General features: G+C 48.6%; 1 protein-coding gene and 1 pseudogene across 6 annotated transcripts in view; one reads left to right on the forward strand and one right to left on the reverse strand.

The window, feature by feature from the left end:
- The window catches only part of GOLGB1 (golgin B1), a 123001-nt gene extending 95314 nt beyond the window's left edge, over nucleotides 1-27687 (forward strand). For 5 of the 6 annotated variants that reach the window (XM_054027761.1, XM_054028001.1, XM_054028084.1 and 2 more), the window contains exons 17-23: nucleotides 583-751; nucleotides 17896-18045; nucleotides 20709-20867; nucleotides 21080-21177; nucleotides 21786-21920; nucleotides 23201-23306; nucleotides 25701-27687. In XM_054027761.1, the coding sequence (XP_053883736.1) occupies nucleotides 583-751; nucleotides 17896-18045; nucleotides 20709-20867; nucleotides 21080-21177; nucleotides 21786-21920; nucleotides 23201-23306; nucleotides 25701-25835 (952 nt within the window). In that variant the 3' untranslated portion in view covers nucleotides 25836-27687. The remainder of the gene's footprint in view (nucleotides 1-582; nucleotides 752-17895; nucleotides 18046-20708; nucleotides 20868-21079; nucleotides 21178-21785; nucleotides 21921-23200; nucleotides 23307-25700) is intronic. The other variant, XM_054028165.1, reaches the window with a different exon arrangement.
- On the reverse strand, nucleotides 6035-6745 carry LOC128837307 (lysosomal-associated transmembrane protein 4A-like; annotated as a pseudogene).
- Nucleotides 27688-27849: the final 162 nt, after the last annotated feature.

Raw genomic sequence — 27849 nt, forward strand, 5'->3', positions numbered from 1 at the left:
TCTCTGAGGCCCCTTAGATGTTAACCTAATTTGTGTTACTGCAGAAGCCATCCTTACTTATGAGTGAGCTATTCTTTATTTTATTAGTTTGATGCTCAACCCATGCTGCTGTCACCCTTAACAAATGCAGTCCATAAATATTCATACAGCAGTCTGTCCTTCCCCACAGAGCTAAAATTAACCAGCCAGTGAGAAGACTAAGTGATTTACCTTTCATCCCTGCCTTGCAGACTGACACAAGTTGTTTATCACAGTCTAGTCCAAACTGTCTGAAGACAAAGGAAAACATATTGTCCAGGGGTACTGTAAGTGTGTAGCAGTGAACATGCTGCAGCCCCCAAGCCAACTGCAAAATGGCTTCCTGAACCCTGCTCTAAGTCCTCAACTGTGTGAGTTGGGTATCTCTGTCTCTAAGCAGCAGTGTCTTGTTGCAAAGAAACTCTCCTGGCATAGGTTAACTGCGGGGAGTAATGACTGTTCCCCTGCTAGACCTGTGCTGGGCTTCCTGAGTACTGCAGGTGACTACGCAGGACATGCTGTCGGAAGTGCCCTCTATAATGTCGACTATATGTTGCTTTGCAGACAAGAGAAGACCACATGGGAGATGCAAAACAAGAGGGCAAAAGAGCAATACTTGATGGCCTTGGCAGACAAAGACCAGCAGCTAAGTCACTTGCAAAGGATTGTGCAAGATTGTGTGAAGTCACCCCTGTCCAAGTCGCAGGTCATAGAGGAACAATACCAAAGGCAGGTGAGCAAGGATGGAGTTCCCTTCATATTATAGGGAAATTGGAAGCTTGGAATTCAGTCAGGGAGGAGCCAGAGTGGAGGAGTGGGGTCACAGCATCTGAAAGCAGGTGGGTCAAATGTATTAGAGTGGAAAACACAAGTTTTTCTTTGAGCGTCCTCTGTATGTTTCCATTTGTGGGATGCACCAACTGTGCAGTGGGGATAGGTGTAAACGTCTAGAAAGCAGTGCTTGTTGGAGCATCCTTGTGTGTCCCCTTTCCCCGCCCTTGCGGCTCAGAATGCTCAAAGAGTTAGAATAGAAACAGGGCCAGCGTGCGTCATATATTTCATTTACTTCCGATCGCAATAGCAAGCTGATGTGGAACCTCACTCAGCTTTCTTGATCTGGGCTTTTGGAACTTTGTTCCCAGGGCTTTTTTATTCTTAGTCTTTTGTTTGTTTTAGTCAATTCTAGTTTTCTCTAGTTTATTTGCTCCAAATTCTGATTTTTAAGTACATTTTGGCGCCTGTGTGGCTCTTTGTGCTCTGTCATGAGTCCTTGGGTCTGATATAGCGGATCAGACCTCCAAGAGACTTGCACCTCTTGTTCCCACTGTTCTCCACATGGGCATCTGAAGTGGGAATATGTTAAGCTTTCCCCATAGAAGGGCACTTCTCTGCTGCATGTGCAGGACCTTAATAGCATGGGCTAGGAAAGAGCTCCAGAACTAGCTGCCGGCAATGTTCCTGCAAGGGGGTCTTGCAGCCAAAAATCCCCGAACAGAGTCTCTGAGCATGGAGCATTCCAGGAGACTTGCGTCAGGCACTGATCCCCTGCAGGAGAGGCAAAAGGACCACACTTGATTCATAAAGCAGTGACCTACTTAGCTGGAGCTGAGCCTAAGGATCCACCTGGCTCAGATCCAAAGAAGCCAGCTTCAGCCTGTCTCAGCTCACTTCTCTTTTACCCAGAACGGGAGTTACCGCCACCTTTGGTAGCATCTCAGAGACTGTCAAAGGGGTTTTGCTTTTGAAAACTCTCTCCTGCTAAAGGGAAAGAGAACAAAAAATGTTAAAATGAAAGCCTTACTTAATACTTTACATTTCAAAGGCTTTAATTGTTTTCCCTTCTTTTCTGTATCTTTATTACAAGATTAAAGCACTGTTTAATGGTATGCTTGTCATGATACTAAGCAGGCTGAGTTTCTGCATGAGAAATCCAGAACCTCATTTCCAGTTGTTTAATGTTGGACAGTGACTAGGTTATGGTAACACCTTTTAGTCCATATATTCCATCAAAATTAGTTTAAGATCTATTATTTTGTGTTAGATGTAACCAATTGTCTCAAGTACTTCTACCTACTTGCTATTACTTGAAGCTCTTTTCTTGGCTAAATAAACTTGTTTTTACTGTAAACAAATCTAAGAGCTGTAAATTAAGCAGAGCAGTGATCCTGACGTGTACCTGGTAAACTGAGGTGTACTATTCCTTTGGGAATAGTGTATCTGTGATACTGAGAGTGTCCAGTGGACCAGGGGCTGGGTACTACAGGAAGATGTTTGGAGGGCTCGAGATTGGAGTGTGCCTATTGCTAACCTGCAGAAGGATAGCAAAGCCTGCATAGGCTGAGAAGGGAATGCTTGCATTGCCCATAGCTGGTGGAGTCATAGATTCATAGATAAGGCTAAGATTTTGTCTCCGGTATTTTTAGTAAAAGTCATAGACAGGTCACAGGTAGTGAAGAAAAATTCATGGAAGCCTGTGACCTGCCTGTGACTTTTACTAAAAATATCCATGACAAATTGGGAAGCTCAGCTGCAGGGGCGGCTGGGAGTGCCGGGGGGGTCCCCGCCAGCTCCGGGAGTCTCCCGCTGCCTGGCAGGGGTACCCTGCAGCTCCCAGGCATCTCAGGCAGAAGTAAAAAAAATCATAGCCTTATTCATAGATTCTAAGGCCAGGAGGAGATCATTATGGTCATCTAGTATAAGCTCCTGTATATCACAGGCCATAGAGCTTCACCAAAATAATTCCTAAAGTATATCTTTTAGAAAAACATCCAATCTTGCTATAAAAATTGTCAGTGATGGAAAATCCACCACAATCTTTGGTAAACTGTTCCAATGGTTAATTACTTATTCATTAAAAATGTATGCCTTATTTCTGGTCTGAATTTGTGTAGCTTCAAATTCCAGCCACTGGGTCATGTTAGACCTTTCTCTGCCATATTGACGAGCCCATTATTCAATATTTGTTCCCCATGTAAGTACTTATAGACTGTGATCAAGTCATCCCTTCATTTTCTCTTTTCTAAGCTAAATAGATAGATTCAAGGAGCTCAATCAGTATAAGGCATGTTTTCTAATCCTTTTATCATTCTTGTGACTCTTCTTTGAACCCTCTCCAACTGATAAACATCCTTCTTGAACTGTGGATGTCAGAGCTGGACACATTCCAGTAGTGGTCGCACCAGCGCTAAATATAGAGGTAAAAAATAACCTCTTTACTCCTACTTGAGATTCCCCTGGTTATGCATTAGCCCTTTTGACCTTTTGGTCACAACGTAGAATCATAGGACTGGAAGGGACCTCAAGAGGTCATCTAGTCCAGCCTCCTGCACTCGTGGAATGACTAAGTATTATTTAGACCATCCCTGACAGGTGTTTAGAGATTTTTAAGAGCAGGTTAGACAATGATGGTGATTCTACAACCTCCCTGGGCAATTTATTCCAGTGTTTAACCACCCTGACAGGAAGTTTTTCCTAATGTCCAGACTAAACCTCCCTTGCTGCAATTTAAGACCATTGCTTCTAGTCCTATACTCAGAGGTTAAGAAGAACAATTCTTCCCCTCCTCCTTGTAACACCTTTTATGTACTTGAAAACTGCTATCATGTCCCCTCTCAGTCTTCTCTTTTCCAGACTAAACAAACCCAATTTTTTCAATCTTCCCTCATAGGTCATGTTTTCTAGACCTTTAATCATTTTTGTCGCTCTTTTCTGTACTTTCTCCAATTTGTCCACATCTTTCCTGAAATGTGGCACCAGCTGGACACAATACTCCATCTGAGGCCTAATTAGCGTGGAGTAGAGTGGAAGAATTATTTCTCATGTCTTACTTACAATACTCCTGCTAATACATCCCAGAATGATGTTCACTTCTTTTGCAACAGTGCTGACCTGTTGACTTATATTTAGCTTGTGATCTACTATGACCCCCAGATCCTCTTCCGCAGTACTTCTTCCTAGGCAGTCATTTCCCATTTGTAAGTGTGCAACTTATTGCTCCTTCCTTAGTGGAGTACTTTGCATTTATCCTTATTGAATTTCATCCTGTTTACTTTGAACCATTTCTCCAGTTTGTCCAGATCATTTTGAATTTTAATCCTATCCTCCAAAGCACTTGCAACCCCTCCCAGCTTGGTATTGTCCACAAACTTTAAGTGTACTCTCTATGCCATTATCTAAATCATTGAAGATATTGAACAGACCTGGACCCAGAACTGATCCCTGTGGGACCCCACTCATTATGCCCTTTCAGCATGACAGTGAACCACTGATGATTACTCTTTGGGAATGGTTTTCCAACCAGTTATGCACCCACCTTATAGCAGCTCCATCTAGGTTGCATTTCCCTAGTTTGTTTATGAGAAGGTCATGCGAGACCATATCAGAAGCTTTACTAAAGTCAAGATATACCACATCTACCTCTTCCCCCCCATCCACAAGCCTTGTTACCGTGTGAAAGAAAGCTATCAGGTTGGTTTGACATGATTTGTTCTTTACAAATACATGCTGACTGTTACTTATCACCTTATTATCTTCTAGATGTTTGCAAATTGATTGCTTAATTATGTGTTCCATAATCTTTCAAGGTACTGAAGTTAAGATGACTGGTCTGTAATTCCCCAGGTTGTCCTTATTTCCCTTTTTATAGATTGGCACTATATTTTCCCCTTTCCAGTCTTCTGGAATCTCTCCCGTCTTCCATGACTTTTCAAAGATAATCGCTAATGGCTCAGATATCTCCTCAGTCAGCTCCTTGAGTATTCTAGGTTGCATTTCCTCAGGCCCTGGTGATTTGGAGACATCTAACTTGTCTACGTAATTTTTAACTTGTTCTTTCCCTATTTTAGTCTCTGATCCTACCTCATTTTCACTGGCATTCACTATGTTAGACGTCCAATCACCACCAACCTTCTTGGTGAAAACTGAAACCAAGAAGTCATTAAGCACCTCTGCCATTTCCACATCTTCTGTTATTGTCCCCCCCCCCCCCCCAATTGAATAACAGTCCTATCCTGTCCTTGGTCTTCCTCTTGCTTCTAATATATTGGTTGAATGTTTTCTTGTTACCCTTTTGTGTTCAGTTAGTTTGATCTCGTTTTGTGCCTTAGCCTTTCTAATTTTGTCCCTACATACTTGTGTTATTTGTTTATATTCATCCTTTTGTAATTTGACTTAGTTTCCACTTTTTGTAAGTATCTTTTTTGATTTTTAGATAATTGAAGTTCTCCTGGTTAAGCCAGGGTGGTGTCTTGCCATATTTCCTGTCTTTCCTATGCAGTGGGATAGTTTGCTCTTGTGCCCTTAATAATGTTTCTTTGAAAAACTGCCAGCTGTCTTCAGTTGTTTTTCCCCTTAGACTTGCTTCCCATGGGATCTTACCTACTAACTCCATGAGTTTGCTAAAGTCTGCCTTCTTAAAATCCATTGTCTTTATTTTGCTGTTCTCCCTCCTACCATTCCTTAGAATCATGAACGCTACCATTTCATGATCACTTTCACCCAAGCTGCCTTTCACTTTCAATAAGGTAAGATAGTGTGAGAAAAGTGCAAAGTAAAAAATATGTATATTCACACACACACCACATTCAAACCTCGCTCCCAACCTCTTTCCCCCCAAAAAAAATGATTAAAGAAAGACAAAAAACTCATTTTGCTGGTAGATCAGATTGTCTTTATGAACTACTTTACAAAAATTACTCTACAAAGTAAGGGCCCGACCCAGCAGACATGTATGCCTGTGGCTGACTTTACTCATATGAGTTGTTCAGTTGATGTCACATGAACAAGTTCACTCATGTAGTTCTAATGTTTGCAGTACAAGACTCTAAGGCAATAAACAAGTTTAAGACCATTAAAGAGAACAAAAACTAAAACAAGCAGGAAAAAAAATAGTGCCAGATGTGAGTTATATCAAACATCTTTCAACAGAAAGGTTTGCTGCTAAAGCCCTGAATATTTAAGCAATTTTGCAAGATTAAAAGGACTAAAACCCAAGAAGTTGGTACAGATGTTAACTAACATAAGCACAGTTGCTTCAGGCAGGTATGTAAGGAGGTGGGGGTTCCTTCTCAGGCATCTTCACTGCCATTTCCTAAGTTGGCAGGACATACTGTGGAGGAGCTTCAAATGCAGGGTACATGGCTATCTCGGGCAAGTTTCTGTTGCTGATGTATTTATAGCAGTTCCATACACAGTTAATTAGATAGGCCTTTAAGATGATAAATAAGGCAAAAAACACCAGGACAATGAACAAAATACAGCTTGAGTCAAGTGCGAGGAGGTCATCTTTGTAAGGGAAACCTGGTAACTCATCCAGATACTCTTTGATTCTTCACATGTAAGTAAGAGAACTGATGGCAATCAGGCAACTGAGGACAAAGTTAAAGAGCTGGTAACAGAAGAGTGGAATGAGCCAGCCCACTCGGTGAGCAATTGCTCCATACACCATCATTGCACTTATCGTGAACAGGAGGAGTGAGATGGCAAAGAGAACACAAGCGTTTTCAGCCATTCTCTCAGAACCATAGTAATTACCAATGACTTCATACTGTATGTCAACAGTTGGCACTGAATTAGGGTGGGTAACTTCCACAGTCAGCAAGATGCCCATCAACAAGTTCACCACCATGTACCATGTCCCCAGGATGATGGTCCTGGTATGGACATGGCAGCAGCCGCAGCAGCGGGTGCTGTAAAAACGGTCCCAGGCCCGGCTCCCCTTGAATGTCATAGCGGTTGCAACAGCGCCTTTTCCTCACACGGGCCGCTCGCTCGATGTCTCGGTCGACAGGCCCCTTCCCCCTCTCCAGCGGAGGAGAGGAGCGCAGCCCTGCTGTCATATCACCGCCTCTCTGGCCAATCAACGATTGAATTCACTTTCAAATTCTTCGTCGAGTGATTGCTCATTTGCATTCCACAATAGGTGTGCGTGCTCGCCACGTGCACCAGTGCCCGAAGTTTTTCCCCTATCAGTACCCGTAGGGGAGCACCCCCCGCGACTCCTGGAGTGGCGCCTCTATGGCACGGTATAAGGGGCACTGTGCGCTCCTCTCTCCCCCTCCACCCCCGCCAGTTCTTTCTTGCTGCCAGTGAAGGTGCATCGGAACTGCTCTGCTCCAGCTTTTCTGCAGCTTTCCTCTTGAACTATTGTTCGTTCATAGTTAGTAGTACCTGTAGTTGAAGTAGTTTAGATTAGTGTTAGTTTAGTTTAGTGTGCCCGGGTCGGGGCATGCCCCGTGTCCCGGGCTTTAAGTCTTGCGACACTTGCAGGCGCCCGATGCTAGTGAGTGAATCGCACGCGGACTGTTTATGCTGTCTGGGGGAACCCATCTCAGTGATTGCTGCAAGATTTGCAGATCTTTCAAGCCTCAGACCAAGAAGGAAAGGGACATTCAGCTCAGAGCCAGCGCTGGATGGAGTCAGCGCTGACCCCGACATGCTGCTCCGAATCAGCACTGGGTATCACTGTGTCGGTATGCAGCGACCCTTCGTTGCCTTCCACCAGTCGGCACCGCTCCTGATCCGCAAGGCACGCCAAGAATGCTGAGGAGAGGTCTTCTCCGCCGAGACACCGGAGCAAGACTGGGAGAGTCTAGACCCATGTTGGGCAGTTCTCGGTCCCTGTCAGCCACCAGGCCTCTGACTCAGGTTGAGCGGGGTAGCCCAGCCCACTCAGCGCAGGCCTCCCCGGATGTCCGGGTGCCCTCCACGCCAGAGGCACTGCAAGCCGCCCGGGGTTCTGTCTCTGCCGGTACCAGGGGCACCGCTGCTGTTGGCTCCCTGGTCCAGAGGCAAGCCACCGCTTGGGTCGCCACCTGATCAGTACCCTTCCCGGTTGAGGGAATGTTCCCGACACCATTCGCCGCTCAGCGACCGCCCCATGCACAGTCCGCACCGGTCCCCGTCAACCCCCACCAGGTTGTCTGGCTGGGTTCCAACTGACAGGGGTTCCAGGCACCGTTCTGCCTCGAGGGACCGGATCCTGTCAAGACCCAGACAGAGGGCACCAGAGGTCCTCGTCTCTGAGAGGGTACTGTAGCCTGTTGCGATACAGGCGTTGACGCAGTTCCCGTTCTTTGTCTCGCTCCAGGACCGCGCCGCAGCACCGCCCCCGCAGTCCCAGGCATAGATTGCCAGCACCTTGCTGTGGCGGATTCGCCCACCAGAGCCAATTGCGGAGCAGCTGCTACCGGCGGTACTGCTCTTCCACGTTGGGATCACGGTCTTGTGGTCAGCACCGATCCCGATGCCACTGCTCCTCCTGATCCAGGGACAGCTGCAGGTCATACGCCAGCCTGTCCACCCTTCGTAATCGTCGGTCAATGGGACAGGCTAGTCAGTCTGAACAGCCCGCTTCGCCAGTGCCACAGCAGGTGCAGTGGCACCGGGCTCCTGGACCAGCACCGTGGTACCAGTGGGCCCTATGGCCCCCGACACAGCCCCCGGTGGGGACTCGCTCGGTGGCTGGAGCCTCGGAAAGACCAGCCTCCCAGAAAGGGTTCGGTGGTACATGCATCTTCAGTTCCGCACCCGGAGGACGACCAAGTGGTGGGACCTCCGGTACCAGTGGATACACAGAGTACCGCACCCGCATCCTCATCCTCCTCGATGAGGCAATTACGGCGCCTCCTCCCTCTGTTCCGCAGGAGGACTCTAAAGCCCACCAAGAACTATTGAAAAGGGTGGCATCAAGTCTTAACCTTCAGGCCAAGGAGGTGGAGGAAGCCTTCAGACTCCCTCTTCAACGTCCTATCACCCTCGGCACCGGGCAGGGTGGCCCTCCCACTCCACAAAGGGGTGGCAAAAATTTCAAACACCTTGTGGCAAGCCCAGGCTTCTTTGCCCTCATCTCTAAGAGGGCAGAACGGAACTACTTTGTGCCCGCCAAGGGGCATGAATACCTGTACACCCACCCTGCTCCCAACTCCCTGGTGGTCGAGTCGGTCAACCACAGGGAGAGGCAGGGCCAGGGCAACCCTGCAGGCAGTGTCAGATGCCGTGGATACAGCTGCAAGGTCTATGGCCTCTGCGGTGTCCATGAAGAGGGTGTCATGGCTCCTGCTGGGCTGTCCAGCGAGGCTGTCCTCCTCTGGGCTGTCCAGCGAGGCACAGAACTCCTTGCAGGCCCTGTTTGCGGAACAGACGGACATGAAATTGCACAGCCTGAAAGATTCCCGCACAACACTTAAGATACTTGGCCTCTATGTCCCGGCTCCGGCCAGGATCAAGTTTAGGCCTCAGCAGGCTCCCACCCAGGCCACCCATTCTAAATATGAGCCGCCTTATAAAAAGTCTCGGGACTATAAAAAGCACCTGTAGAGACAGTCTGCCCCCCAGCCTGGGCCTTCCAAAGGCAAGCAGGGGGGAAAACATCAGTTTTGACGGGACGCCTGGGGGCAACTTCCCAGTTCATACCAGGGATCCACCCGCAATAAAGCTGCTCTTCTCCTGCCGGTTGTGTGCTTTTCTCCCAGAGTGGTCGTGGCTGACCTTGGACTGTTACGTCCTCAACACCATCTCCCGGGGCTATACCCTCCAGTTTACCTCTACCCCGCTCAACCACCTTCTGTCCCAGTCCATCCTGGGGGACCCCTCTCACGAGGCCCTGCTCGAGCAGGAGGGGGGCGGCTCATTGGCCTAGGAGCGGTGGAAGTGGTGCCAGCGAAGTTCAGACGCAAGGGGTACTACTCCCGCTATTTCCTTATCCCGAAGGCCAAAGGGGGGCTCAGGCCCATCCTGGAACTGCGAGGCCTGAACCAGCACATGGTAAAGCTCAAGTTTCGCATGGTCTCTCTGGCCTCCATCATCCCCCCCTGGATCCTGGGGACAGGTACGCCTCCCTCAATCTGCAGGACGTGTACTTCCACATCCATATATTCGAGGGGCACAGACGTTTCCTCCATTTCACAGTTGAACAGGAGCACTACCAATTTACAGTCTTCCCGTTTGGCCTGTCCACTGCTCCCAGGGTATTCACAAAGTGCATGTCTTTGGTGGCGGCCTACCTCAGATGTTGTGGGGTCCAGATCTTCCCCTATCTGGACGACTGGCTGGTCAGGGGCAGCTCCAGGTCGCAGGTGCAGGATCACATGGTGCTTCTTCTGTCCACATGCGCCACCCTGGGCCTGTTGGTAAACTACGCCAAGTCGACTTTAGTTCTGGTGCAGCGCATAGAGTTTATCAGGGCAGTCCTGAACATGACACCATCCAGGGCCTCCCTCCAACTAGACAGGTTCGAGACCCTAAGAGGGCTCATCGATACCGTCACAAGGTTCCCTGTGACCACAGCCAGAGCATGCCTCCAGCTCCTGGGTCACATGTCGGTATGCACATATGTGGTTTGCCACGTCAGGCTGAGGATGAGGCCCCTCCAGCTCTGGTTGGCCTCAGTGTTCTCCCAGTTCAGAGACAGGATGGACAAGGTCTTCACTGTGCCTAAACCGGTGATCGCCTCCCTACAATGGTGGTCCTCCCTGGGGAACATGCTCCACGGAGTCCCGTTCAGGGGCAGGCCCCCATCGGTGGACCTGGTGTCTGACATAGTCGGGTGGGGAGCCCATGCGGGGAACCTTCAGATCCAAGGTCTGTGGTCTGCGCCGGACCTTGCCCTGCATAGAAACATCAAGGTGCTCAGAGCGGTCCGTCTGGCATGTGTAGCTTTCCGCTCGCAACTGGCGGGCAGAGTGGTCAGGGTTCTCACAGACAACACGGCCTCGATGTTTTACATCAACAGGCAAGGCAGGGCCTGCTCTTCAGCCCTCTGCCAGGAAGCCCTCAGCCTGTGGGACTTCTGCATAGCCTACGATATCTGCCTGGAGGCCCACCACTTAACCGGGCACCCGGAATTTCCGGGCGGATCGCCTGAGCCAAGACTTCTCCTCTCAGCACGAGTGGTCACTACACCCAGAGGTGGTGCACAGGATTTTCCAAACTCCCCAGGTGAACCTGTTCATGACACGGCAGAACCACCAGTGTCCCCGCTTCTGCTCTGGGAGGGCTTGGGCATGGGCACCATCTCCGATAACTTCCTCCTATCCTGGTCAGGCCGGCTTCGCTATGCCTTCTCCCCGATCCCGCTGATCGGCAAGGTCTTGGAGAAGATATAAATGGACAGGACCTGGGTCCTCCTGATCACCCCGGCGTGGCTCAGGCAACATTGGTACGGGACTCTCACGAGCCTGGCAGTCGCCAGGCCGTGGCCATTGCCGCCCTGCCCGGACGTGCTCTCCCAGGACCAGGGCTGCCTCCTCCACCCCAACCTAGTGGAACTCCACCTCACGGTGTGGCTGCTCAGTGGTTACGCTGGGAGAAAAGGATGTGCTTGGAAGGGGTTCAGTGCGTCCTCCTGGAAAGCAGACAGCCCTCCATGCATCGAGCCTACCTGGCAAAGTGGTCTCGGTTTTCACAGTGGGCGGCTGATCGGGGCGTGTTGCCCGTGGCTTCCCCAATTTAGCTAATTTTAGACTACCTCTTTCATCTTAGAGCCCAGGGCCTAGCGCCCCCATCCATCAAGGTGCACTTGGCGGCCATATCAGCCTTCCACCTGCCGGTGTAGAGGCACATGGTCTTCTCCCATGCCATGACTGGCCGATTATTTAAGGGATTGGATCGTCTCTTCCTGTACATTAGGCCCCAGTTCTGCAGTGGGACCTGAACTTGGTGCTGGCCCGGCTGACAGGTCCCCCGTTTGAACCGCTAGCTACATGCTCCTGGTGGCACTTCTTGTGGAAGGTAGCCTTCCTGGTGGCGATCACGTCAGCCAGACAGGTCTCGGAGCTCAGGTCCCTGACTTCCAAGCCCCCGTACACAGTGTTCCATAAGGATAAGGTCCAGCTCCGACCACATCCTTCATTCCTCCCCAAGGTGGTCGCTACCTACCACATGGGTCAGGATATCTTCCTGCAGGTGCTCTGTCCCAAACCCCATGCGTCCAGTGAGGAGCGCCGCCTCCACATGCTGGATGTGAGACAGGTTCTGGCTTTTTACCTGGAGCGGACTAAGCCATTCAGGAAGTCCTCACAGCTGTTCATTGCCTCAGCCGAATGCATGAGAGGTCGGCTGATCTCCACTCAGCGGCTCTCCAAATGGATCACCTCGTGTATTCGTAACTGTTACGATCTAGCAGGAGTCCCCCTGCCTCTGATTGTGAGGGCACACTTGACTAGGGCGCAAGCCTCTTCAGCTGCCTTTCTAGCCCACGTTCCCCTTCAGGACATTTGTAGGGCTGCCACCTAGTCTTTGGTTCACATGTTCACCTTGCGTCTCCCAAACCAGCGAGGACGCCTGGTTCGGCAGGGCTGTACTCCGTCCCGAGAGTCTGTGAACTCCTTCCCACTTCCAACAGATACAGCGTGGAATCACCTATTGTGGAATGCACATGATCAATCACTCGAAGAAAAGCCAAGCTGGTGTTCTTTGAGATGTTGCTCATGTCCATTCCACATCCCGCCTTCCTTCCCCTCTGTTGGAGTTGTCTGGCAAGAAGGAACTGAGGATGGGGGGAGCGCGCAGCGCCCCTTATACCATGCCATAGAGGCGCCACTCCAGGAGTTGCTAGGGGCGCTCCCCTACGGGTACTGCTAGGGGAAAAACTTCCGGCACCGGTGCACGTGGCAAGCACGCACACCTATTGTGGAATGGACATGAGCAACACATCTTGAAGAACACCAGTTACGGAAAAGGTAACTGTCTTTTCTCAACCAGTTCTTCCCTATTTGTAAAAATCAAATCTAGAACAGCCTCTCCCCTAGTAGCTTTCTCCACCTTCTGAAATTAAAAAAATTGTCTCCAATACATTCCAAGAACTTGTTGGATAATCTGTGCCCTGCTGTGTTATTTTCCCAACAGTTGTCTGAGTAGTTAAAGTCCCCCGTCACCACCAAGTCCTGAGCTTTGGATCATTTTGTTAGTTGTTTAAAAAAAGCCTCATCCACCTCTTCTTCCAGGTTAGGTGGTCTGTAGTAGACCCCTACCATGACATCACCCTTGTTTTTTACCCCCTTTTATCCTTACCCAGGGACTTTCAACAAGTCTGTCTCCTATTTCCATCTCAACCTCAGTCCAAGTGTGTACATTTTTAATATATAAGGCAACAACTCCTCTTTTTTTTCCCTGCTTGTCCTTCCTGAGCAAGCTGTACCCTTCTATACCAATATTCCAGTCACACACATTATCCCACCAAGTTTCTGTGATGCCAACTATGTCATAGTTGTGTTTATTTACTACTACTAATAAAATAATAACAACTAGCATTTCGAATTCATCCTGCTTATTCCCCATACTTCTCACATTAGTATACAGATACCTAAGATACTGATTTGATTCCCCCACCCCGAGTTTTGTCTTCTCTCCTTTATCCTTGCTGTAGCAGCCCAGGCTCCCACCAAATTCCAACCCCTCTCCCAGGTCTCTATGTTTTTCACTTACCTGTGGGCTTTGGTCACCTGCCCCCTTCAAACTTAGTTTAAAGCCCTCCTCACTAGGTTAGCCAGTCTGTATCCAAATATGCTCTTCCCCTTCCTTGATAGTGTTAGAGAAGAGCAGGCTGACCCAGAGGCAGATTGCGTAGACGGGCTTCTTTATTGCAGTGCTTGTTCCCCTCAACCCAATTGTCGAGTAAACACTGAATTAGTTACAGCATATTCTTTTTATCTAAGTTAGTATGTAAATACCTGCATTTACTACAACACCCCCAAAACCCTTATTGAGTAATATGAATGCCCATACAATGAATATCAATAGCTATATACTGAATGTAATTATCCCCGCCCCTGATTACTGTTTACAACATTAGCATATTCTACAGATAGTTTTTACTTTGAAGATGCATTTTTTTTGCAATAATTGCAACCACGAATTCCCTTGATCAGCAGTTCACAGGGAAGGGAGGAAGGGGCCATGACCCCGAGTTCGTTTATGTGTCTGGGAAAGGAAGGGATGGGGAGATATCACTGCTTTACATGAAGAGTATTCTTTAGATCCCCACATTCCTTATGCAGCTGCAACGCTTATCAATCCTTAACAAGGAGAAGGGAAGGGAGAGGAATAGCACTTTATCAAGCAAAGAGACAGTGCCTGCCCCGCCTTCCTCCCTAATACCATGCTAGCGGTTACCCAGGTCTTTACTTAACCCTTACATGTCCCAATAGATAGGTGGATCCCATCTCTGCTTAAGCAGTCCTTCTTCCTGGAACAGCATCCCATGGTCAATGAAGCCGAAGCCCTCCTGGCGACACCATCCTCGCAACCAGGCATTCATCTCGAGGATGCATCTGCCTCTGTCTAGGTGCTTACCCTTGATTGGAAGGATTGAAGAGAATACTATCTGTGCTCCCAACTCCTTCACCCTTACTCCCGGAGCCCCATAGTCATGTCTGATCTGCTGAGGGGGTCATACCTTGCAGTATCATTAATGCCCGCATGGATGAGTAGCATGAGGTAGTAGTCACAGGACTGGATGATCCTCGACAATCCCTCCTTAACGTCTCGGATACGAGCCCCTGGCAGGCAGCATACCTCCACTCAGAAGAGAGTCACCAACCACCACTACCCTACATTCCTTCCTGGGAGTGGTGGCTGCAGTTCTCCCAGCCTTGGGGATACATAGCTTCTTCTCCTCCATCTTTGGGGCTGATTCCCAGTTGTTCATTGCTAGGTCAGCATATCGGTTTTCCATCACCATAGTGGGTGGGTTGGGATTAGGGGTGGAGCTCTGCCTGTTGCCAGAAGTAACCAGCCAGTGTCCTCCCTGTGCAGAGCCATATCCTCCTCCCCGGTGTTGTGACAGCAGTCCTCTGTAGCTGGATAGCTTCCTCAGTCTTGGATGTCTCCATATGAATCTCTCGAGGAATTCCTTGTGGGCACGGATGCGCCTCAGCTTAGTCCCCTCCTCCTTTATCTCTCCCACCGGCTTCCTGAGAAATTCCACCAGCTGGATGGTCCCCCCCAGCCTGGCTTTCTGTGAGTGGGAAATGCAGGACACAGTCTCTGCAAATCCACACCAGGATCTGGGTAAAGGCAGCCATCCTGCTTTGAGCAGGGGGTTGGACTAGATGACCTCCTGAGGTTTCTTCCAACCCTAATCTTCTATGATTCTATGATCCATGGTCAGGTTGTCTGTCTGGATACAGTAAAAAGCAACAGAGAGTTTTGTGGCACCTTTAAGACTAACAGATGTATTGGAGCATAATCTTTCGTGGGTGAATACCCACTTCGTCAGACTACAATTCTTGATTTCTGCTGTATATTCATTAATATCAACTTCCCCGTTCTTCCATTTGTTGTTGTGGTTGTTTCGTTTTACTTTTTTACAGCTGCCATAATTTCCCTTTTAAACCAGGTGGGGATTTTTAACAGCACGGCCTCCTTCCTCAATTATGGGATTGTGGCTTTTTGGGTGTCTAGTAAGGGGTTCTTAAATTATTCCCAATTATTATTCACACTTTTATGATTGACTTCTTCCTCCCAGCTGATATGGCTCATAATTGTTTTCAGCTTTGTGAAACTGGCCCTTTTTAGAGCTGTGTGTGTGTGTGTGTGTGTGTAATAAAAATTGGTCTGAATTTTATTCTGTTTGCACATTACAAATGTGATCAATCATGGTCACTTGCACCTGATATACCATCAACTTTTAGGTCTGTGATCAGTTCCTCTTTATCTGTTAGGACACGGTCTAATATAGAATTCCCCTGTGTTGGATGCAACACTTTTTGAGTTAGGAAATTGTAATCTATAATTGTTAGAAATCCCAAGGACATTTTAGTACTGGCAGCATAAGACCTCCAGCATATGTCACTCAAATTGAAGTTCCCCATGATCTCACAGCTTTTTTTCCTACACGTTATAGAAAGGTGCGTAAAGAGGTGGTCATCCTGTTCCCTAGTGTGTTTTGTGATCTGTGGCAGACACCAACTAGTCCCCTATTCAGGATCATTTTTGTATGAGTTATCCAAGATTCAGAAACAGGTAATACAATTTTTAACACAGAGTGCCACTCCCCCACCCCTTTGCTCACTTGATCCTTCCTTTAAATAGGTTAGAAACATTGATTTTAACGTTCCAGTCATGCAAATCATTCCACCAGGTTTCAGTAATACCAACTAGATTGAATTTATGCTCATAAATGAGTAATTCCATTTCCTCCTTTTTATTACCCAGGCTCCTAGCATTGGTGTATTGTCAATTCAAGAATTTCTTCTCTTCACGTCCTTTCGTTCCTTGATTAATTTTGTTCTCAACATCTCATTTTCATGCTGAGTGCTCATATCGTCCCTGTTTTAACCCTCTCTGTTTGCTGTTAGTTCAGCCCTCTCCTGACTATTCTAACCAGCCTGTCCCCAAGGAGATTGATCCCACTTCTGCTGATGTGGAGGCCATTCAAACTATACAGCCTTCTTTCCCTCTAGGGAGCTGACCCCTGCCAACCGCAGACAAGGCTTCCTCATGCTAAGGACAAGTAGTATTGAGGTGCCTCGTAGCCCTCGGAAGCATCACAGCCCCACAAGTGGTTCCATGGTTCCCAAACCCAAGTATGGATTGTGAGACAGATCCAATGTGGATCCAGTTTTTAGACAGGAATGTGTGCACCAGACCACAAGGGCACACTTTCCTTTGCCCTCAAGGCCAAGGGGAAAAAGCATAGGTCTGTTCCAGCACCGGAAATCTCTCCTCCTATAATGCGGAGAGAATGCAGACATGAAGCTGTCAGAAAGGTATTGCTGTGCTAACATCCCCAGAAACTGTGGTTCTGGTTCCCTCTTACAGGCTCTCAGACACTTCACAGATCATCCCTTAGATCCCTGTTATGGGTTAGGCCCATCAGCACGTCAGTTCCTTACTTGAATCCGGCATTGGACTAATGATGGGTGCTCTAGGTGTACCTTAGATAATTTCTTATGACTCTGACTATAGAGAATTCTCTTCAGCACAAGCATGCTGATGTGTTAGAGGTTATGGACCCTCCGTGTCCCAGCAGCAGCCATATAAAAGGTTTCAGATCCAGAGGCTCTGAGGGTTGTTCGTTACTTATATAATAATCCCAATATCCCTGTGACATGGACTAGTGAGAAATATCCGCATTTAGCAGATGGAGACACTGGGGCAGAAGGTGTGGCTTGACTAAGGCCACAGATGATGTCCATGCCAGACTGGGATGAGAGCTCAGAAATTCCTGATTCATGGGTCCCTGTTCAGTAGCACTGTAAATACTTAGCAATGCCAGTCTCAAGCAACCACTCAAGGTATCAACAAAAAAAAAATGGGAAGAGCTATGTTTGGGGATAGTGCTTTGAGAAGCTCTCTTAGGATAGCAAGCTGCCTAATAAGGATGTTCTCTGCTGCTGATTTCATCCTTTAAGCTGAAGTTGAGTATTTAGTGTGGTAGACAAAGCCACTGTCTCAGAGACCTTACAATCTGTAGGCCCAAGTGGGAACAATACAGCTGGCTGGAGTGTACAGTTGTGGAGTTCTTGCATGGATCATCTGAAGGAAAGGGAGGCGGAGTGCCAGTTTCTTTGTTCTCTAAGCTGAAGAGCCATAGGGGCAAGGATGTCTTTGCTGACGCTCTTGCACATTCCCATCCATGTAGTGGTGCCTTTTGAGCCATTGCTGTGCAGATCTCTAAGGAGGCTGTTGGGCAAACAGGGAAGGGCAAGAGTTCCATGTGTAAGCCAACTGAATTTTCACTAATTGTTCTGCTCTTCAGCTGCCCCTTGTGCTGTGGCCATTTACTCTCACCCCTTCGGCATTGGCAGGCAAGGTTCCAGATATAGGCTCATTGGAGGGTTTTGTGACTTGTACACCAGGCAGGTGCGTGGTTAAAAAGGGAACGGGATTCAACAAAGATCTCAGCAATAGGTACTTTCATCACTCTTTTCTTGGCAGACTTCTCCAGAGACCCCCAGCTCCAGTGAGACTTTGGGAGGAGACCCGTCCAGCCTAGAAGCCGAGACAGATCACCTCCGGGTCCAACTGGGTGACAGCCTGAAAGAGCTGCACCAAAAGGAGCTGAGAATTCAGCAGTTAAACAGCAAGGTACAGCAAGTCGCCTCTGCCTGCTTATGGAACTTGGGACTGAGGGCAAGGAAGAGAACAGATATCCTATAGGACTTGGAGGAAGGGAGCAGACCTCTGCCTGCTTAAAGGACTTGTGCTGGGAATGTAGACTCCTTGGAGGTCCCTAGGGGTTGTAGCGAACAAACGTCTGTCCCAGAGCCTACAGACCCCCACCCAGAGAAGTAATGAGACTCAGGGTGAATATCAGGAAAAACTGTTGGGCTGCACAACAGCTTCCCTAGAGAAGAACTGGGGGCCCCATCACACCTTGACAGGGCCATGGGTCCAGCCAGAGAATCATCCCCAGGGGCAGAGCTGGGGACCCTGTTGCTCCCTGGCACAGGGGTGGATCCCAGAGGAAGGGCCAGGGCCCTGTCACTCCCCATTAGGGAGATGGATCCAGTTCATGAACTGTCTTCTGTGGCGGGGAGCTCCAATACTGGGGACACTTTAAACTGGCGAAAATACTAATAATTATAGCTAGGGAACAGTCCTGCACTAGCTTCTGAGAGATTGATTTGGCTCCATCCAGTCCATCTCTTACATCTATTACTTCTCCATTAGTCAGGGCTGTATTAAGGCATAAGTACTATGGGCCTGTGTCTAGGGCCCCAATTCCTGGAGTCATGTGATTACATCAGATTAGGAGTTACTTTTTAAAAAAAATTGGAAGTTCCTTGCCCTTATAGTTGTGAAGAAAAGTTTGAAACTGTGGCCTGAGTGTAACCAATACACTGACTGTCTGAGTTTGCAGACAGCCTGAGATAATCGCTCCAAAAGGGAGGAACTGTCCCATGCATCTCAATGGAGTGTTAACTCTGACCCATTGCTTTAGAGGCCCAGACAACCCATCCCAGACAAGGGTTCTATATGATAGATGGGGAAGAGTATAGCAGACCCAGCCCTCACCCAAGCAGAGAGAGTCTGGCAGCGGGATAGTTATTGAAGGACAGTGGGGATGGGCACTTGCTGCTATTTCTGCCTCATTGGGAGGGAGAAGGGGGCCCTTGCTGCTCCCAGAGGGTGAAGGATCCCAGCTGCCATTCCTGGATGGGAAAAATTTCCTGATGCTGCTGCCCCTGAGCTCTCTGGGATCGGATGAGGGCCCCCTACCACTCCAGGTTGGGTACAGGGCTATATTGTGGGACTGGACCCCAAAGGGCCCTATGTCATGGTGTGCCTAGGATTCCAAATTGCTTTAATTCAGTCCTGATGACAGTCTGTGGCCCTGGCAACAAGCGTCCTTTTCACATTCACATTGTGACACAGTTCCTGCCAACTGGTAAGAAACAGATCCTGGACAGCTTCTCCTCTGCTTGCAGTGCATAAGTTTTGGGTCATCTCTCTTCGCGTAAAGAAACAAGCAATGATGTACAAAAGAAAATGATCAGAATTGCAAAGTCAAGCAGTCAGAAGTTAAAAAATGGTAGAATTACGGTGGCCTGTGCATGCTTAATTGTGGTCCCTTGTTCCTGTGCATTTTGGTACTGTCCCCTGTGTTAGTCACTACATACCTTTCAGCTTCTGCAGCAAATTATCCAACAGACAATAGCTTCATTTACTACACAACAATGCCTTATTCACCATCCACCCTGAGCACTGAATGATCCAGGAATCCTGGACACATTCAAATCTCAGACATACATAAAATTCTCCTCACTGAATTTTTCCAGAAACTTTACTTGGCAAATTCAGTATTAAGCCTAGAGCTGGGCATTTCGTATTCTGCCTACTTAATACCACCTAAACCCCTCAGCATTCAGTAAGATCTGTGCCAGTGTAGTCCCAATAAAGCAGCAGTCATCGCCATTCTATAAGGGCTAAGCCTGCTCTGTGGGGGGGCATCTTTATAAAACAGCCATCCTGATTACGTGAAGTCTAGTTCAGTGAAATAAATGTCATGACTTTTATCTTGACCGTAGCCCCCTTATCACTTGCCTCATTGCTGAGTTTTTGTTTTTTTAAATCTCCGCAGTCCTCTCTCTCTCACCACCCAGTCTGACCCATCTTCTCTCCAGCAGAAAGACCTTCCCCACACCAGTTCCCTTCTGCTGCTGCTCCTTACTCTCAAATGCCTCGTTGAGAGCCAAGAGCAGGGAGGTAGATTATATAAGGAAAACAGGCCACAAGTCGGTCAATTTCTATCAACTTAGGTCATTGATCTTTAGTGCCCTCTGCCTGCCTTCTGCAGTGTTACGGGTTGTAAGAAGCGATCTCATTCCCATATAAAGTAATATGGAAGTCACTGAGCCCAAGAAATTAGCAGGATTCAAAGAGGGATTTGCACATTTATGTTGATAAGAATATCTAACATTATAAGAGTTATTGCTAACATAAATTTTAGAAGGGATATTAAACCTCCTGCTTCAGTGCTAAAGCCAAACTCTAACTATTGAAGATCAGGATGAGACCTAATCTGGGGGCAGATTATTCCTCATCTGCTATTGTGAGGTTCTTGCACCTTCCTCTGAAGCATCAGGTACTGGCCACTATCAGGGATGGATCCTGGACTACATGAATTTGGGTCTGATTGAGTCTGGTAATCGCTACCTTCCTAATAAAGCTCTTTTGCTGTGGATGCCAAGGGGAGCAGCTTCTCTCAGAAGTTCTGTTTTAGCATCTTTGCTTGGTCTTCTTCCCAGCTCTCTCAGATCTTTGAGGAGAAAAATGCCCTCTCTATTCAGCTGCGGGGCAGCAGCCAGAATCTCCGTGAGAGCCACCAGCACTGCCGTGAGGTCCTGAACCGCTGCACGGCCCTGGAGAGGCAGCTGCAGGAGCTGCAATCCCCAGACAAGGACATGGTAAGGGGCGGAGTAATGGAGGGAAGGTGGTGTATTCCTCTTGACAGCCTAGGCGAATTGAAGGGCAATTCTAACTGCAGACTTTGTTTACTGTGTGACATGGGAGCTGGTCTGGACTCTGTTCTGTTTGAGACTTAATCCTGCTCTCCCATTGCTTCACTGATTGCCCTGCCCAGCACTTGATGCATTGCCACACATATACTCTGTTTCAGAGGTCACTTGTGACAGATGCTGCTCCAGGAGCCCCCCAGGAAAAGAACGAACTTCAAAGAGAGTGTTACACTCCAGAACTGCAGGAATTACAGCTGAGGTGAGGACAGAGGGAAGGGTGTAAATCCTGACACAGGACCTTGGCTGTTGCCCAGTGGGGCAGGGAAAAGTCTGAGTCCTGCTGTGGCACCCTAGAACCTTCTGGAATCTCTGAGGTGCACTCAGTTGTTGTGACTCACTATTCCTTTAGATGAAACCACAGACACTGACCGCAAAATGTAGCAATTGCTGTTGCCCAGTGCGGGTCAGTTTAGCTCCCCATTCACTACACTGGCTCATCAGTAAATACTGAGTTACATTTATGGTCCTGGTCTCAATCTTCAAGGCTCTCAATGAGCTGGACCAGGGCTGCCTCTGGGACTGAGACCTATTATGACAACTGTGCTTCTTGGGAATAATGGAACTACTGGTAGGAGTGGGTGATGGAGCCCTGGGCTATGGAACTCCTTTTCTGCATTGGCCACAAAGCCTTCATGGCTCAGTGCAAGTCCCACCTCCTCATCTCAGCATTCCCACAGTAAGTAAATAAAACCCACCTGTTTGTGGAGACAAGGGAGAGAATCTCCATGTACTAGAGCAGTGACTACAATATAAGCAGAAGTCTCGCGAGAGACATTTTGGGCATTTCAGTGTCCTATTTTCTACCAGGTTATCAGAGGCCAAACAGCTGCACAGCAGCACAAAGCAGGACCTGAGGCATTTGGAAAAGCAGCTGCAGGAGGAACGAGATCAGCGTCTTGCTGCAGAGGAGGCTTTCTCAGCAGCACAGGATCACATCAGGAGGTGGAGTGTTTCTAATCAAGCAAGCGGTTACCTTAGTGCATCACCAAGTTTCTAGCTGTCTGTCCATCTCTGCTTTTTATAGAACGTCCATCACTGCAAAATCCGGGCTCCACATTGGAAAGGCTGAAAGTTGGTCGTGACTTTTCCTTAAAATCCCAGTTTTAAAGGAAGCCTCCTAGTCATTCCCAGTCATCTCTGAGCAAAGAATCCCTGTCTGAAATCTAGGACAGTTCTTCCATTTGTAGGAAATCTCCATTAGTCTGCCCTGGCCACCAGAACTTAACTGTATTATGGCAGTGCCCAGATTCCCCGCTCAGGATCAGGCCCATTGTGCTGGGTGCTTCAGACACTCTGCCAGACATGGCTCCTGCCCCAATGAACTCTCAAGTTAATTTGAAATAAGACTCAAACAATGGGGAGTTGGAGTAGGGCTGGAACTAAGGTCATGCCCTTACACAGGGAGCTGGTAAGTAATTTGGATTCCCAGGGAGTACCAAATTTTTACAAATGAGTTCTCCTCAAGTGATGCCATAATCATGCCTTCACTGATTGACCGATTCCTTGTAGGCATCATGGCCTATTGTTTGTGGTTTCCTATTATCTCATTGTGTGTCCAGAGCACTGGTCAGGGCATTGAAACCTATTAATCATAGAATACTAGACAGGACCTCAGTGGGTCATCTAGTCCAGGCCCCTGCACTCAAGGCAGGACTAAGTATTCTCTAGATCATCCCTGACAGGTGTTTGTCTAACCTGCTTTTAAAAATCTCCTATGACAGAGATTTCATAACTTCTCTAGGCAATTTATTCCAGTGCTTAAGCACCCTGACTGAAAGTTTTTCCTAATGTCCAAGCTAAACCTCCCTTGCTGTAATTTAAACCCATTGCTTCATGTCCTGTCCTCAGAGATTGAGAACAATTTTTCTCCCTCCTCCTTGTAACAACCTTTTATGTACTTGAAAACTGTTATCGTGTCCCCTCTGTCCTCTCTTCTCCAGACTAAACAAGTGCAGTTTTTTCAATCTTTCCTCATAGGTCATGTTTTCTAGATCTTTAATAATTTTTGTCATATAGCCCTTAAACACCAGTCTCTTGAACCACACCCAGAAGTGGCTAGGAAGCCAGTGCATGAGCTGGAGTAATGCACTGTTTATGGCTAGCACTGCCCAGCAGGCCAGCAGCCATGTTCTGCACTGGCTCTGGCTTCTAGGTGACCCATGCGAGCAGCTTGCTGCATTGTGTGTTCTAGCAATTAATGAGCGTTTCTCTCTCTTCTGCAGGTTGGAGTCAAGTGAATGGGCATCTGCTCTGGGTTCCAGCATTGATGTGTCTCCATCCCATGAACACTCCTTGCTGATTGACCCCATGGACAGTTCCTTTGGCAAGGTAAGAATACTACTGCAGTGGCTGTGTCCAGGGAGCTAGCTTCATAATGTAGGACATGTGAACAACTGCTGCTGCAGAGGAATGTGGCCAGAACATGGGGAACGGAACCATGTTGATTCTCAGCACTGGATATAGTTCATAGCCTCTAGAACCTACCACTCCAGCTGCATGGCTCAAGATGTCTCCACACCCTGCATCATTCGGGATTTGCAGCTACACATATGGCTCTTGCAACTGTGACCTTGGGAACTGGTTGGGCTCCTGGAGGCCAAGGCTGCATCAGGGGCTTCTCCCACCTTTCAGGACCTTGTAATATTTGCCCAAAGTTCTAAATAGAAGAAAGCAGCAGCTGATTGTGCAGAGAGGGCTTATGGACTCAGTAAAATGTGCCTCAGTAAAATGGTCCCTAGTCTCATGTACACAGTGCAATAGTTAGACTCCTCCCCGTCACCCACCAAAGGGTGTGCCTTACTCTGTGCCAAGAAGGTCAAAAATCTGAGTATCAGAGTCAAGGGTCACTCAGTGAGAATGACCCAGTGGTTCAGCGTGAGCAAACGCAATGTCATAGAATCGTAGGACTGGAAGTGACCTTGAGATGTCATCTAGTCCAGTCCCCTGCACTCCTGGCAGGACTAAGTTCTATATGTTGCCTGATCATGGCTGCAGTGGTAGCAGCACGTTGCCAGAAATCATATGGCCCTTATACACTGAACCACACTCAAAAGTGACTAGGAAGCCAGTTTGTGAGCTGGAGTAATGCACTGCTTATGGCTAGCACCACCCAGCAGGCCAACAGCTATGTTCTGCACTGGCTCTGGCTTCTAGTTGACCCATGTGAGCAATTTCCTGCAGTGTGTGTTCTAGAGATCACTAAAACAGGTCACCGGGGCTTGCACCCGAGATGGTCCCAGTCACCTTGCCGAGCATGTAGGGCCACAATGCCATACAAGAACACAAAAGCATCCCCAAATGGAAATCTCTGGAGACCATCCTGCTATTTTACCAGTCCCCTGTCTTCTCTGGATGGAGTCTCAGCTAGCTCATTCCCATCCAAGCCACCTGTATTTGCTTCCCAGTGTCTGGCTAAGATGCCACTGGAGATGCAGAGCTGTATGCCAGCTGCATGTTGAGTGCTGGCCTTGCAGAAGCCCAAGCTGTCTCAATATGTGTTGAATCCCCATTGAGAGAGTTCTTGGGCAGAGGAGCCCAGTGGTTCCCTCTGGAGGATCCAGGAGGAAAGGTCAAACCCACTGGAGCAACTGCAGCCCAGTCAGAGTCGGCAGCTGAGTCATCAGAGCTGCCGGCAGTGCTGTGGTGACTGGATGCTGCCTTGTGCTCACGGCTGGGAGAGTATCAGCCAGACTGTATCCCATGGGTGGCCAGCCTGAGCCTGAGAAGGAGCCAGAATTTACCAATGTACATTGCCAAAGAGCCACAGTAATACATCAGCAGCCACGCCAGCACCTCTTGCCTGCCAGCAGCCCTGCCGATCAGCACCTCCCCCTCCCTCCCTGTGCTCCCTGCCCTCTGCGATCAGCAGTTTCGCAGTGTACAGGAGGCTCTGGGATGGAGGGGGGAGGAGCAAGGGTGCATCAGGGGAGGGGGCAGGAAGGGGTGGGGGCCTTGGGGTAAGGGGTGGAGTGGGGACAGGGCCTGGGGTTGAGCAGTGGAAAGTTGGCACCTGTAGCTCCAGCACCAGAGTCAGCGCCTATGCAAGGAGCTGCGTGTTAACTTCTGAAGAGCCGCATGCGGCTCCGGAGCCACAGGTTGGCCACCCCTGCCTATTCCATGCCGATTCTCAAGCCTCGCCAATGTGAATCAGGGAACCCGAAGTGCCCAGTGAGGCCAATGCTGTCAGAGCACTGATGACTGAGTGCCAATGCTCGTAACAAGCCATTCAGCAGAAGCTGGCATCCTGCCCTCCAGCTATGGATGGGTTAATGGTCTTAAGCCAGTTCCCTACTGCCTGGCCAAAGGGGTAGGATGGGGTTCCCAGCACCTCAGGTCTTCAGCAGTGCTATCATCATCATTTATTATCATCTGTTGATGCTATTGATCAAGATATATCCGTGATCTATGTTGACTTCAGCAAAGCTTTTGATACGGTGCAGGTGGCTGGGCTCAGCACTTACTGGCACTAACTGTAAAAAGCAACAGAGGGTCCTGTGGCACCTTTAAGACTAAAAGAAGTATTGGGAGCATAAGCTTTCGTGGGCAAGCCAGGCTTGCATCTGAAGAAGTGAGGTTCTTACCCACGAAAGCTTATGCTCCCAATACTTCTTTTAGTCTTAAAGGTGCCACAGGACTCTCTGTTGCTTTTTACAGATTCAGACTAACACGGCTACCCCTCTGATACTTGGCACTAACTAGTTTCACCTTTACTCTTCCCCTCAGACTCGGAGCAACTCTGGTTTGTGGCGGCAGCTGCGCGCTCTCTTCTGTTCCCGGACCCGCCTACCACTGTTGGTGACTGTGTATTTGTTCATGCTTCACATCCTACTCTTCCTGTGCTTTACAGGCCACCTGTGAGCAGGGCCAACAGTCTCTCCCTGAGCATCAGATCTTTACCCCATTCCTGCGCCAGACAGGTTTTTGGGCCAGCTGTCACCAGTGCCCCGCACCAGCTGCCCACTCACCTAGCTAGCTCTGGGGGCCAACTGAGCCCATCAATCTCCAGTGCTCGCCCCTGAGCTGCTTGCTCTGGCCCAACTGGGTGGCTCCTGCGACTGAAGGTCGGGGTCTGTCTGTTTCCAGAAGACAACCCTTCACACACACACCCACGAAGTATTACCCAGTCATCTTTTCTGAGTCAGGCTCCTCAGACTGGGAATGAGTGAAGGCAGTGATGTAATCTGCAGCTTCCACCTGCAGAGAGCTCCACTCCAGCTGTTAATCATCTGTGATGGAGGTTGCAGAGAAAATGCTGTCATGTGGCTGCAGCTCCCCAGTACCTTCAGCAGGTTAGCTGGCACCATTGCATCTCGTCATCCTTACACTCAAGCCGGTGTCAATGGCTGTACCAGCCTAGAAAGGGGCATTGTCCACTTGCCCCTCATTAGTCCACAAGTCACTGGCTTTGCGGGAGGTGGCTCACCCTCCCCATCTCCAGTGTTCCTTCCCTTTCACAGATAGCATCATCATATTGCAGAGATTGCACCAGTCCATGAGCAAGGGAAGGAAGCACCTTCTCCCCTCATCCCCCAGCTCTTAAACCTGCCCACTTGGGCCCTTCTAGTGATGATTAAAAACAAGAAAGGGAAGTTGTGGAGTTTTTACGGGATACTATGTAAAACCAGTCAGGGTCTGTTTTATAACTTTTTTTCAATGGGGCTAATTTTTGGGTTTCAGCTCAGTAGAGTTCCCTGCAGGAGAAGGGCAGTCACTGCAGCTTGCAGACATGCTGAACCTTCCATCTAAGGGCTTTTGTAAGTATTTGCTACTATGCCCCTGCAGGAGAAGGGCAGTAATTTAATTATTGAAAGGGAATAGGGGACTTGACCTTTTATCTCTAATTTAATCATTGCACTAATTATAAAGCTTGTGCAGCTCTTGCTGAAGACAGGAGGGGAGAAGAGACGTCCTGCTCCTGTACCCTGTTTCCTTTTCAAAAGACTAAACCTGGACAGTTTGTGTTACAGGGTATAGCTCCAAGGGGTCTGAGCTCTCCATGGACTACAAGAACCCCACAGACAAACTCCTCGCTGTTGAGAGGGGAAGATTCCTAAGGCCTCTGCCCCCACCCCCACTTCATGAGACTTCTTTCTGGAGAAGCCTGTGACTGGTGTTGCTGGGGTGGCTGCATGTACCCTATGGCATACACTCTAAGTGCAGTTGGACCTGTTCCCATTAATTGTGTAGATGGCCAAGTTCAGAGCTCTCTACAGAGCCCTGAACATGCTCCATACAGATAATGAGATACTAATGTACCTGGAGATGAGGATTCTGAACACAGCAATGACTGCTCCAGTTGAGAAAGGAGGGTGGAACCCATCAGATAAGCCCTCACTTGGTGCTGCTGTCTACTTTGTAAGGTGTGCCTCTCCCTTCCTGGTTTTAGAATACCCTCGCTACCTCCACCCACAGTTTAATGGAGGAAAGTTAATTCTCCTGGCGCTGTTCTTAGTCCAGGTCTCCAGGGCTGCTGAACTGAGCCTGTGAAGAGACAGGGACTGGTTCCTTTGCTGTCCCTAAAGCAACTGGGCCTCTGGCTAGGTCCAGAACACTGAAGCCATATACCTGTGCTCCCCCATGAGTATTTATAGAGAGCGTGCCCTGCCGGATTCCCCCCTTGATTCTATGAAATCCAGTGACTGAACCTCTCACCTACAGCTTCCTGGGGCACATGCTCCTGTGTACAATAAAGATTATTTTTCAGAGTGAAGCCGAGTGGTGTTTTGGTGTGAGTGTCGCTATAGGAACTGACCTCTGAGGTTCCAGAGCTGCAGGCCATGAGCATGACCTACTGTGGGAGGAACACAAGACAGTAGCCACTCTCATTATGCTTTATCCCTGGTGCAATGGGAATTCCCTCTCTGTTTCCTCA

Source organism: Malaclemys terrapin, chromosome 1 (assembly GCF_027887155.1).
Source record: "Malaclemys terrapin pileata isolate rMalTer1 chromosome 1, rMalTer1.hap1, whole genome shotgun sequence".
In the NCBI taxonomy this organism is placed as follows: domain Eukaryota; kingdom Metazoa; phylum Chordata; order Testudines; family Emydidae; genus Malaclemys; species Malaclemys terrapin.